This window comes from Capricornis sumatraensis, chromosome 3 (assembly GCF_032405125.1).
Source record: "Capricornis sumatraensis isolate serow.1 chromosome 3, serow.2, whole genome shotgun sequence".
Taxonomy (NCBI): Eukaryota; Metazoa; Chordata; class Mammalia; order Artiodactyla; family Bovidae; genus Capricornis; species Capricornis sumatraensis.
The window spans coordinates 49,991,742-50,004,233 of record NC_091071.1 but is presented as its reverse complement, the minus strand read 5'-3'; the positions used below and the strand labels follow the sequence as shown (position 1 = coordinate 50,004,233).

Sequence of the window (12,492 nt, the reverse complement as noted above, 5' to 3'; positions counted from 1 at the left end):
AAAAATGTGTAAGTTTTCTAAAATATATTTGTTGTACATATTTATATATATGTATACAAAAGCTTTTCTCAGTTCAGTTCAGTTCAATCTCTCAGTCACATCCAACTCTTTGCTACCTCATTCATTGCAGCACGCCAGGCTTCCCTGTCCATCACCACCTTCTGGAGCTTACTCAAATTCATGTCCATAGAGTCAGTGATGCCATCCAACTATCTCATCCCTGTGTCATCCCCTTCTTCTCCTGCCTTCAGTCTTTCCCAGCATCAGGGTCTTTTCCAATGAGTCAGTTCTTCGCAGCAGGTGGCCAAAATATTGGGAGTTTCAGCTTCAGCATCAGTCCTTCCAATGAATATTCCGGACTGATTTCCTTTAGGGTGGACTGGTTGGATCTCCTTGCAGGACTCTCAAGAGTTCTCCAACACCGCAGTTCAAAAGCATCAATTCTTCTGTGCTCAGCTTTCTTTATAGTTCAACTCTCACATCCGTACATGACCACTGGAAAAACCATAGCTTTGACTAAACAGACCTTTGTTGGCAAAGTAATATCTCTGCTTTTTAATATGCTGTCTAGGATGGTCATAGCTTTCCTTCCAAGGAGGAAGCGTCTTTTAATTTCATGGCTGGAGTCACCATCTGCAGTGATTTTGGAGCCCAAGAAATAGTCTGTCACTGTTTCCCCTGTTTCCCCATCTATTTGCCAGGAAGTGATGGGACTGGATGCCATGATCTTAGTTTTCTGAATGTTGAGTTTTATATCAGCTTTTTCACACTCCTCTTTCATCAAGAGGCTCTTCAGTTCTTCACTTTCTGCCATAAGAGTGTTGTCACCTGCATATCTGAGGTTATTGATACTTCTCCCGGCAATCTTGATTCCAGCTTGTGCTTCCTCTCACCAGGCATTTCTCATGATGTACTCTGCACATAAGTTAAATAAGCAGGGTGACAATATACAGCCTTGACATACTCCTTTGCCAATTTTGAATCAGTCTGTTGTTCCATGTCCAATTCTAACTGTTGCTTCTTGACCTGCATACAGATTTCTCAGGAGACAGATAAAGTGGTCTGGTATTCTCATCTCTTTAAGAATATTCCACAGTTTGTTGTGATCCACACAGTCAAAGGCTTTAAGCATAGTCAGTGAAGCAGAAAATGTTTTTCTGTAATTCCCTTGCTTTTTCTGTGATCCAGCAGATGCTGCCAGTTTGATCTGTGGTTCTGCTGGCTTTTCTAAATCCAGCTTGTACATCTGGAAGTTTTCGTTTCACATACTGCTAAAGCCTGGCTTGAAGGATTCTGAGCATTACCTTACTAGCGTGTGAGATGAGCACAGTTGTACAGGAGATTGACTTCTTTGGCATTGCCTTTCTTTGGGATTGGAATGAAAACTAACCAGTCCTGTGGCCACTGCTGAGTTTTCCAAACTTGCTGGTATATTGAATGAAGCTCTTTAACAGCATCATCTTTTAGGATTTGGAATTGCATCACCTCCACCACTAGCTTTGCCTTCATTCTTAATTGCTACTTACTTTGGGTATCAAATTCTATTTTGTCATTTACTTTCTGTTCGTAATCAAATGTATCATTTCCCTGGCCTTTTGGCTTTCATTGTGTTTAGAAGCCAGTGGTTAGGTGACTGTCGTCTGCTTTAGAAGTCTTTTTTTTCCTATGCCCCAATTCCTCTTCCTCCTTAATTCTTCTCTCCTTCTGACTTCTCAATTTTTCTTGGTCATTTTTACTGTATTACTCTTTTAGTCATATTTTCAACTCCTTTTATCTCTTTAAATGAAGTCCTTGAGGGTCTGTTTCTGCTGGTTTTTACTTTTGACTCCTTTCTTTGACTGTTTAATGATTTCTATCTATGAGCTCATATTTCTTGAAACTGGGAATGTTTTGAGAGCTAGGAAGAAAATGGACTCTCCTAGACGTTTTTTGTTTTTGCTTCTACCAGGCATCTGTACTTCACACACTACAACTCTGGAGCCCCATGAAAGTAAATTCTCAGGCTGTTAGTGTGAATTAGGGCTGAAAATCCATGTGAAGAGCTGATTTGGGTTTATGAAATTCTCTCTCCAATTAGTAATAAGGTTCAAGACAGGTAATTCTCCTGGCATTTCCCGGTGGGCAAGAGGGGACCGTGAACAGGTATATTTCTGCTTCTGTCTTACATTTCGCTGTGGTACTTTGGTATTATTTTCATCTTTATGGAGGAAAGGTCTTTGACTCTTCAGCCTCTCCTTTGATGGATTCTGGCGTTTTTCTCTCACTCTCCACATACTCACCAGCCTAACAAGGCTGTGAAGATTGAAGCTAAGTTCATCGGGTTTAGCATCTGTCCTCAACTGAGTCTTTTGAGATACTGTCTTCATTCATTTTGACTTCAGGAGTTCTTACTGTCTTGCTGGCTTATTAATGTAAAGATATTTTTTCTTTCTCTTTTAGTCAACATTTTTCCTGTGAGAAGTGTGAGAAGGGCCAGGCACCATACATAGCCCTCCCTGTGCTTGAAGTGGAAGTCTTGATTGTCCTCTGAGCCACCCTGTTACATAGCCTTTATGTTGTAGTTCTATGCTAACACTTCATGTGAAGCTTAATTGAAAGTCACACTCATTTGATTGTTAAAGATTATCATTTTAAGTACTCCCAGCAAAGACAGTTTTAAAATCTAGTTATAAATAATAGAAAGCTAACTTTAAGAAATCTTTTCACAAAGATATGAATGGAATTTTGGTATTTTTAGCTATGAAAGGAGGAAGTGGAGGAAGTAAGTAAACCAATGAGGGAGACTATCTTATTTTATACTTTTAACAAAATTAGAAACTCATAACTTTTAAAAAGCTAGCTTGGTGCTGCGGTGACTAACTACTGGTTTCGGAGAGTTTTTCTTTTTAAAATACATCATAACTGTTACTGATTTAATTATTAGTGACTTAGGATTATGAAATCTAGAAGATACTTACAGAAAATACATTTTTGAGGGGAAAGCCTGATGAATTGGCTTCATATTATGGTTATTTCTCTAGCCTCGGTTTTTCTGCCAGAAGGCTCTCTGAGGGCCTGGGAAGTTCAGTATGGTTTTTTGGTCTGTTAGAGCCTGAATTCAGTTATAGAGATTGCGTTCTGTTTGCTTTTCTTGGTTTCTGGTAGGATGATGGAAGGAATTCTAGAGCACTGTTTTAAATTTATGTTGAAAAGTTATTATCTATGGTTGTGCATGAGCTGGCACCTCTGAGATGTTGTCAATTAAAATATCTTACCGACAATCAGAATTTCTCCATACTTACTTAGGTTTATGAGCACAAAAAAGAACCAGCTACATAACAAGCAACTCTAAAAGGATATTTAAAAGTCATTGTAGCTACCACTAAGCTGCAATTGAAGTTAATTTTTTTAGGAAATTATTCTTTGAAGTATATTTTACTTTTTGCTCCTGTAACATTGTGCTTATCAAAAACACTTCGGGAAGAAATTGATCTACTAATGATTCTTTAGGAGGGGAGGGAGAAGGCTGAAAATAATTTCTTCCTATTACGCTTTTATATTTAGCATGGGTTTAAAATAAGAAACCTGGCCTTAATTGCTAGTAGCCATATTAGAAGCATTCAGTTCAGTTCAGTCACTCAGTCATGTCTGACTCCTTGTGACCCCATGGATTGCAGCACACCAGGCTTCCCTGTCCATCATCAACTCCAGGAGCTTACTCAAACTCATGTCCATTGAGTAGGTGATACCATCCAACCATCTCATCCTCTGTCATCCCCTTCTCCTCCTGCCTTCAGTCTTTCCCAGCATCAGGGTCTTTTCAAATGTGTCAGTTCTTCACATCCGGTGGCCAAAGTATTGGAATTTCAGCTTCAGCATCAGTCCTTCCAATGAATATTCTGGGCTGATTTCCTTAAGGATGAACTGGTTGGATCTCCTTGCAGTCCAAGGGACTCTCAGGAGTCTTCTCCAACACCACAGTTCAAAAGCATCAATTCCTCGGTGCTCAGCTTTCTTTATGGCCCAACTCTCACATCCATACATGACTACTGGAAAAACCGTAGCTTTAACTATACAAACCTTTGTTGGCAAAGTAATATCTCTGCTTTTTAATGTGCTGTCTAGGTTGGTTATAACTTTCCTTCCAAGGAGTAAGCCGCTTTTAATTTCATGGCTGCAGTCACCAACTGCAGTGATTTGTGTGTCTAGGTAGTAAAAATTAAAATGTGAAGAATACTTAAATACATTCATTAGTCAGTCAGTATTTATTAAGCTCACAACCCATGCCAGAGACTTACAAGCCAAGTCTCTGCCTTAACATATAAAAAAAAAAACAGCGTATGTTAAGTGAAGGAAAGGAGGTTACACACCTATATTCACATGTATGTACACAGAGGAATACTGGAATAATATGCATAAAAATATTAATAGTCATTCTGGATGGAATGCATGTTACATTTGTTTTCTTTTGCTTCTCTGTATTTTCAAAACTTATAAAAAAAAAAAACTATTGTGACTAAAGTGGGATGTCTGGGTAGGGAGAAAGAGTCCCTGATTCCTTATCAGAGGAAAATGAGAATTGATACTCAAACAACTTTGTGGCAAGTGTGTCTTCTCACTTCTTGTTAGAGTCCTTGGAGGTAGTGATATTATCCTGTTTTGCCTCAGAGAAAACTGAGGCTCTGAGACGTTTTCACATGTCCAAAATTACACAGCTGGTAAGTGATGGAGCAGACGACCCCTACGCCTCTCTGCCTTCAAATCCCGTCAATTTGCCGTCAATCATGCCTGGAATGGGTTTCTTGCTTTTTTTTAAAAAAGTCTGATATACCCCTTGGCAGTTTCTTACATCTATTTAAATTGACAAAATTATATGAAAAACATTTTCTAGTCTATTAAGCAAATTATAGACTTGGAGTTTAGGATAACATTTGATATTTAAATTTTTAGAACTGGTGTTTGGTCAATGAGCAACTCTATATTGGCAATATTTAACACTTAAATAAAAGAGTGGAATTACATGAAATTAAAACACATTTGCTCCTTGGAAGAAAAGCTGTGACAAACCTATACAGTGTATTAAAAAACAGAGACATCACTTTGCCAACAATGGTCCGTATAGTTAAAGCTATGGTTTTTCCAGTAGTTATGTACGGATGTAAGAGTTGGACCGTAAAGAAGAATTGATGCTTTCGAACTGTGGTGCTAGAGAAGACTCTTCAGAGTCCCTTAGACAGCAAAGAGATCAAACCAGTCAATCCTAAAGGAAATCAACCCTGAATATTCACTGAAAGGACTGATGCTGAAGCTCTTAACACTTTGGCCACCTTATGCAGAGAGTCGACTCATTGGAAAAGACCCATATACTGGGAAAGATTGAGGACAAGCGGAGAAGGGGGTGACAGCAGATGAGATGCTTGGATGGCATCACTGACCTCAGTGGACATGAGTTTGAACCAACTCAAGGAGATAGTGAAGGACAAGGGAGCGTGGTGTGCTGCACATCATGGGGTTGCAGAGTCAGACACAGCTTAGTAACTGAACAACAGCAATGTGAATCTTAGAGACCTTGTTTTTCCTTTTTAGCCCTCATGTGTGATAATACTTTATTATCTTTTACTAAGTGATTTTATACATATTTAATGAATATCATTTAACTTTTATTCCTTCCTATGAATTTTCATGTCAGTTCACATTTAAAAATATCTATCAGACGATGTATATTCAATTTTGTAAATTAATTTAATGGGAGGCTAATTACTTTACAATATTGTGGAGGTTTTTGCCGTACATTGACATGAATCAGCCACAGGTGTACATATGTCCCGCCGTCCCAAACCCCCCTCCCACCTCCCTGCCCATCCCTTCCCTCTGGGTCATCCCAGTGCACCGGCCTTGAGTGCCCTGTTTCATGCATCAAACCCGGACTGGCGATCTGTTTCACATATGGTAATATATATGTTTCAGTGCTATTCTCTCAAATCATCCCACCCTCGCCTTCTCCCTCAGAGTCCAAAAGTCTTTTCTTTGTATCGGTGTTTCTTTTGCTGTCTCCCATATAGGGTCATTGTTACCATTTTTCTAAATTCCATATATGTACATTAATATACTGTATTGGTGTCTTTATTTCTGACTTACTTCACTCTGTATAATAGGCTCCAGTTTCATCCACCTCATTTGAACTGATTCGAATGCATTCTTTTTAATGGCTGAGTAATACTCCATTGTGTATATGTACCACAGCTTTCTTATCCATTCGTCTGCTGATGGACATCTAGGTTGTTTCCATGTCCTGGCTGTTATAAACAGTGCTGTGATGAACATTGGGGTACACGTGTCTCTTTGAATTCTGGTTTCCTGGGTGTGTATGCCCAGCAGTGGGATTGCTGGGTCGTATGGCGGTTCTATTTCCAGTTTTTTAGGAATCTCCCTGTTCTCCATATTGGCTGTACTAGTTTGCATTTCCGCGGACAGTATAAGAGGGTTCCCTTTTCTCTGCACCCTCTCTAGCATTTATTGTTTGTAGACTGATAGCAGCCATTCTGACTGGTGTGAGATGGTACCTCATTGTGGTTTTGATTTGCATTTCTCTGATAATGAGTGATGTTGAGCATCTTTTCATGTGTTTGTTAGCCATCTGTATATCTTCTTTGGAGAAATGTCTGTTTAGTTCTTTGGCCTATTTTTTGATTGGGTTGTTTATTTTTCTGGTGTTCAGCTGCATGAACTGCTTATATATTTTTGAGATAGATTCTGTTTTAGTTAAGGAAATATTATCATCATATAATCAGATCCCTTGGTTTCTCATAAACAAAAAAAGATGAAGAACATTTTTAAACGTTTTATTTTGCTTATTTTCCATAAATTCTTATACGTAAAAATAAAGCATATAAATAAATAAAGCCAAGATGACTGTTGATTAGTTTGAGTTCTGAGAGGTGTAGGTGACTTGATTTTCTTCTGAAATTAGGCAGTAAGACTAATTAGGAGTAAAGGCTATTCTGATTTTCATAAATTATGATTTAACTACATAATGATGTGACATTTTTATATACTTAAGTGAAATATTTTCTATATTGACGAAATAAAACTGCTTATAACTTTTGAAACTTTTGAAATGCAGCTCACCGTTAATGAAGCAGCTGCTCAGCTCTGTGTAAAGGATAATGCCCTGCTGACGAGAAGAGATGAACTTTTTGCCCTGGCCAGGCAGATTTCTCGAGAAGTCACCTATAAATATACTTACAGAACCACCAAGTAAGTGTTTGACAGTATTTTTGCAGTTTGATAAAGTAGAGCTTGAAACACAATCCATTGATAGAGTATATTTAAGAAAAGTAGAAGTGTAATTAAATAATTCTATCAACAGTGAAGTGAATTTTCAAAACATTGTTGCTGAAGTGGTTTTTGTTAATTTGTATAATCCTCGTTTATTGTCTTTTGAAAGATAGTTCCCTAGCACTGTAGCCTTGGTCTGGTCGTGGTTCTCAGCATTCTTCTCTCACATAGATCCTTTGGTTTTGAGTGTGATGAAAGGGTTTAGTTAAGCAGCATTTATAGACTTATTTGTATACTCTACAAACTACATGAACTTTTTGAACTCTTTTTGAAAGGAATGTGTTTTCTTTCGCAAAGTGTTTGCCAGTCTGAGGGGCTTCCTTGGTGGCTCAGACGGTAAAGAGTCTGCCTGCAATGCGGGGGACCTGGGTTGGATCGCTGAGTTGGGAAGATCCCCTGGAGAAGGAAGTGGCCAACCCACTCCAGTATTCTTGCCTGGAAAATCCCATGGACAGAGGAGCCTGGCAGGCTACAGTTCCATGTGGTCACAAAGAGTTGGACACAACTGAGCAACTTCACTTTGCCATCTGATGAGATTAGCTAAAGAGATAAAGACTTCATTACCCAGGATGCAAAGGAAAATTGGAAAATACTAGGTTACTAGTAAGTGAAGTATGGAATATGTGTTTGAAATAAAAAACCTCATGTTGAAAAGCAGTGGTGATTTTAAAATTTAATGTAAACATACACATAATATATTCTTCATCTTATTCTCACTTAAAACCTAAGCATTGTCTATAGATAGAGGAACATTTTGATTTTGTTCACTTGGCTTCATATGGACCCTGATTTCCAGTGCGCTATCAGCTGTGCTTGCCACTGCTTCTGTGAGGAGATGAATTGGCATGACTGAGCGTATGTTGAAAAGACCATATCTTGAGCGCCCTTCCCGGCTCTAATAAATCACATCCTCTGGGGATGGAACCTTAGAGTCCAAACTTTCACAAGTAGCTGCTATGATTCTTGTGCGTGTTCAAACTTGAAAGCCACCCAGACAGGCACTTGCTTTCATCACCATTATTTTCCCTAACTCATAGTGGCTTTGTCGTCTGTTCTGTCAAGAGCCCACATACTTAGAAATCAGCAACAAGTAAAATTATGCAGAATAAACGATCAGGGTAAGAATACACAGCAACACTGGAGAATTATTTACAAGATTTTTTTCTTTTGAGTTGAATGTTCAAGAGCTGATTTTTGTGACGTTTTCTTCACTGTATTATACAAAAAATTTTTTTCTGAAATTTACATAAATAATTTTCTTTAATCAAAGCAGTACATGTACGTGATATATGAAGTCTTATAGTACATAAGGCTTATTACAAAACAGTTACCCTGCTCCCCCTTCCTTCTGAATAGTAAGACCCAGAAGCCACTGGTTTCAACAATTTTTATTTTTTATAGTATTTATTTACATTGGTGTATTTTAAGTTAAATCATTTTAAAATACATAAGACTTTCACATTGTAAGTTGAAACTAAGTAAAAAGCTAATGCCAAAAGTTGCGCTCTCATTTCTTTTTACTCTGTTCCTCTTCTCACTGTTAGTAGTTTTTATTAGTCTTTTTCATCCATCTAGTGTTTGTCTGTGTGCATGTATTTCTCACTTACACCTTTTCTTTTTATTTTGGAAAAAACAAGAAGTAGCATGTGTCTACATTATGTTGTATTTCATTCTCAGTTTACCATGTGTTAGAGGCCTTGCTGTATTAGTACAGATACATCTTTGTCACTGTTTTTTGTTTGTCTGTTTTTTAACAGCTGCAGGAAACTGCAGTATGTGGCTCTACCGTGATTCGTTTGACTAGTCCCTTGATGGACACATGAGTTGTCTCTAGTCCTTTGTCATTATAAGTAATACCACAGTAACCTCATACATATTTTGTTGATGCTGAGATGTGTTTTTCCACATTTTAACATCTTTTGTGTTGAGGTATAACTTAGTGTGACTTGCCATAGTTGAATTGGCAGTTATATTTGATGTCTGTGTATGTGCTTCTGTGGGATAGCTTCCCAGCAGAGGGATACCTAAAGATCAACGGAAGATGCATGTATAGTTTTGATAGGTAGACAGAATGCGCTTTACTCTCACGTGGCCTTAAGCATTCATCGTAAGCGCTCATCGTTGTCATTTTATTCTAAGTTGTACTGGTCCATGAAGGATCGCATAGAGCACGGGCCTCGATTTTTTCCCTCTTTCATTTTGTGGTCCTCATTAATACTGGGTGTTTTCTGTGTTAGGCATTCTTAGGTAGTGGCCTTTGAAAGTGTATCATGTACTTGTGTTTGTCTGTTTCCCCATTGTTAACTTAGAAATGATGAAAAGTCCCTTTTTCATTACTTAATGTTCATTATGAATGTCTTATTTCTGGTGGCAGGGTTCCAGAGTTATTTGTTTTGGTGGAAGTTTATAGATTTAGATGCCTTTAGAAAAAAATTTATCACCTTCTCAAATTTTTCTCTCTCCCTCATTCCCCTCAGGTCAAAATGTGGAGAGAGAGATGAATTATCCCCGAAGAGAATTAAAGTAGAGGTATGATTATGTGTTATCTTTTCTTATGCTAATAGTGTTTGCTTACTAGGTCAACTGAAAAAGAAAGAATGGTCCCTCCAGCTAATGAGAAAATGTGAACTGTGTAATCTGAAAAATGATACAGAATTTGGTCACTTTGAAGTATCCTTAGTAATTTGAACTAGGATACTCAGAAAATTCCTAGAAGGCAACAACAGTGATGAGCTTGGTGCCCAGTCAGTTTATCAAAGGTAGATTTGTAAATAGGTGTTTCTTACACATTTAAAAGTCTTTACTGGTGAAACAGTTCCTTTTATAATTTTATTTACATCATTAGTCATCTTATCAAGTAGACTCAAAGAAGCTAAAGTTTCATTTCTTTATATTAAGTATCTGAGAGAAGTGATACTTTAGTAGCTATAAGTGATGAAAACTTCACTGTAATTAAAAGCCTCTTTTAGGGTATCACTGCTGAGGCTGTCTTTCTGATTTTAGACCTGTGAATAGTAAGGTGAGTTGAGTAAGAAAAATACGTTTTTCTTACAGCTCTCAGAACTAGTTTCAGAATGACTACTCCTTAATTTGGATTGATACTTTTCTAAAGGCCCATCTGAAGCAGAGCATGCAGCTCCTTTTTCTCTTGGACAAGGGAGAGAGATCATTACTCTTGGTCATTCATTATTTAATTTCTTGTTAAGGAAAACAAAAAATTTCCATAATCAGATTGTTCTTGCTAACCATCTGATTGCCTGCAATAATCTTTCATTTATACCAAAGCCAGAGTTAATCTTTTAAAAACATGCATCCCTTTTCTTGCTTAAGTCTTTCTAGTGGCTGTCTGCTGTGCCTAGAATAAAATCTGCACTTTTTCCTGAGGCACCGAAGACCCTGCATGAGCTGACTCTGACCCGGCTCTCTAACCTCATCTGCTTCCACACTTCCCCATCCTTACTGTGCCCCAGCTCCACTGACCGACCTCCTGTTCCTGGAAGACGCCAGACTCATTCATGCCTCAGCGCTGGCTGGCTGTCGCCTCTCCCTGGGTCTCTCTCAATCTTCACGTGGCTTCAGCTTGTAGCCGAGAGCTTCCTCGGAGTTCCCTGCTTCCCTCTCTAAAGAGGCACTGTTGCCCCATCATCACATCTGGGCTCTTTGTCCTGGCGTGGCTTGTTTTCACAGCACTTACCCATTTCTGAAACTGTTTCGTTTGTGTTTCTAATTTGTTACTGGTCTGCCCCATTAGGTGTAAATAGAGCTCTTAATCTGCCTGTCCACTACTTTTACTTAGTTTAGAATAGTGCCTTGTACTTAGTAGGACTTAAAATCTGTTCGATGAAATCATGAATGGCCATGAGTAAATATCTTTGCGTTCTAGAAGCTTTAGCCATACACAGTGGTTCTCACAGAAGAAAAATGTTGTCCAAATTGAGCACCTTTTAAAAAATTAGGCTTATGTTTGTAATCTACTTCAGTGTTAACTCTGAAGTAACGTTTAAGATGGGTTAAACCTCACATATAGTACTCAAAAAACTCACTGAAATGACCCTAAGGCCATTGAAAGAGCTAACTGGTGAAATATTTTCCCCTGTGGCATCTCAAAATAATGAATAAGAGAGGATCCCTGTGGATTTATCTCTTAGTGACTCTGCCTCTAGGAGGGAAACTGGATAAACAAAGAAACTACTAAAGGTCACGTGCCATTGGAGGATTTAGAGGCAGGAAGGTACAAAACCCACCCTGTGGCCGGGAAAGGTAATTAGTCAGCTGCTGGGTTATTAGAGAATATGTCTGCCTCTCTTTCTCACCATTGACCCTCCACGCCATGGGACTCAGGCTGTTCTCGCATTTTCAAGCCGCGGTTTCCTTTTGTCTGGCTTCAGAGGTCACTGGTGAACACTGACATCTGAGATCATGAATCTCACGGACTGTTGGAGCTATAGTGTTTTCTTGTTAGGCTGTACTGATAAGTCTTTCTGACCCTCTCGATAGCCCTGATCTGAAATGTAAGCTCATGATTTCTATATCCAGTTACAGGGTTTTGGATTTCTTTTTAGGAGTTCACGGTGTTAGGTTGAAGTTAGATGCAACCCTTCCAGTCCTTTATATTCACTAGAGATATTTGAGTTATGCGTGCGTTTTAAGTCTCTTCAGTTGTGTCTGACTCTTTGCAGCCCTGTGGACTGTAGCCCACCAGGCTCCTCTGTCTATGGATTCTCCAGGCAGAAATACTGGAATGGGTTGCCGTGCCCTTCTCCAGGGGATCTCCCGACCCAGGGATTGAACACGCACTGTCAGGCAGGTTCTTTACCACTAGCGCCGTCTGGGAAGCCCCGATTGAATTACAGTTCTATATGATTAGTTAATTACTTTACTAGACTTCCCAAAGCCATTTGCACAGTCGTGGATTTAGAATTAAGATATAATCATTGTTTCCTTTTTCTGTGAATAACTGTTCTAACCCTTCCTAAACAGGCAAGTGACTAATAAACCCCAAGTGTTCTTATAGACAATAAACTCTTGACTTTAGAAATGAATAGGAACTTTGGCTTTTAATTTAGGACAGCTGTTTACTTTTGTTGGTTTATTTTTTTTGTCTTGTTTCTGCTTAGTTTTTTTAACTTGTGTATTGCAGAGCATTGATTTATGCAAAATGTGTGTTATGCCCGT

General features: G+C 38.6%; 1 protein-coding gene across 3 annotated transcripts in view; it reads left to right on the top strand.

The window, feature by feature from the left end:
• The window catches only part of NAB1 (NGFI-A binding protein 1), a 48,512-nt gene that overhangs the window by 20,496 nt on the left and 15,524 nt on the right, over positions 1-12,492 (top strand). For all 3 annotated transcript variants that reach the window (XM_068967814.1, XM_068967812.1, XM_068967813.1), the window contains exons 3-4: positions 7,103-7,236; positions 9,795-9,846. In XM_068967814.1, the coding sequence (XP_068823915.1) occupies positions 7,103-7,236; positions 9,795-9,846 (186 nt within the window). The remainder of the gene's footprint in view (positions 1-7,102; positions 7,237-9,794; positions 9,847-12,492) is intronic.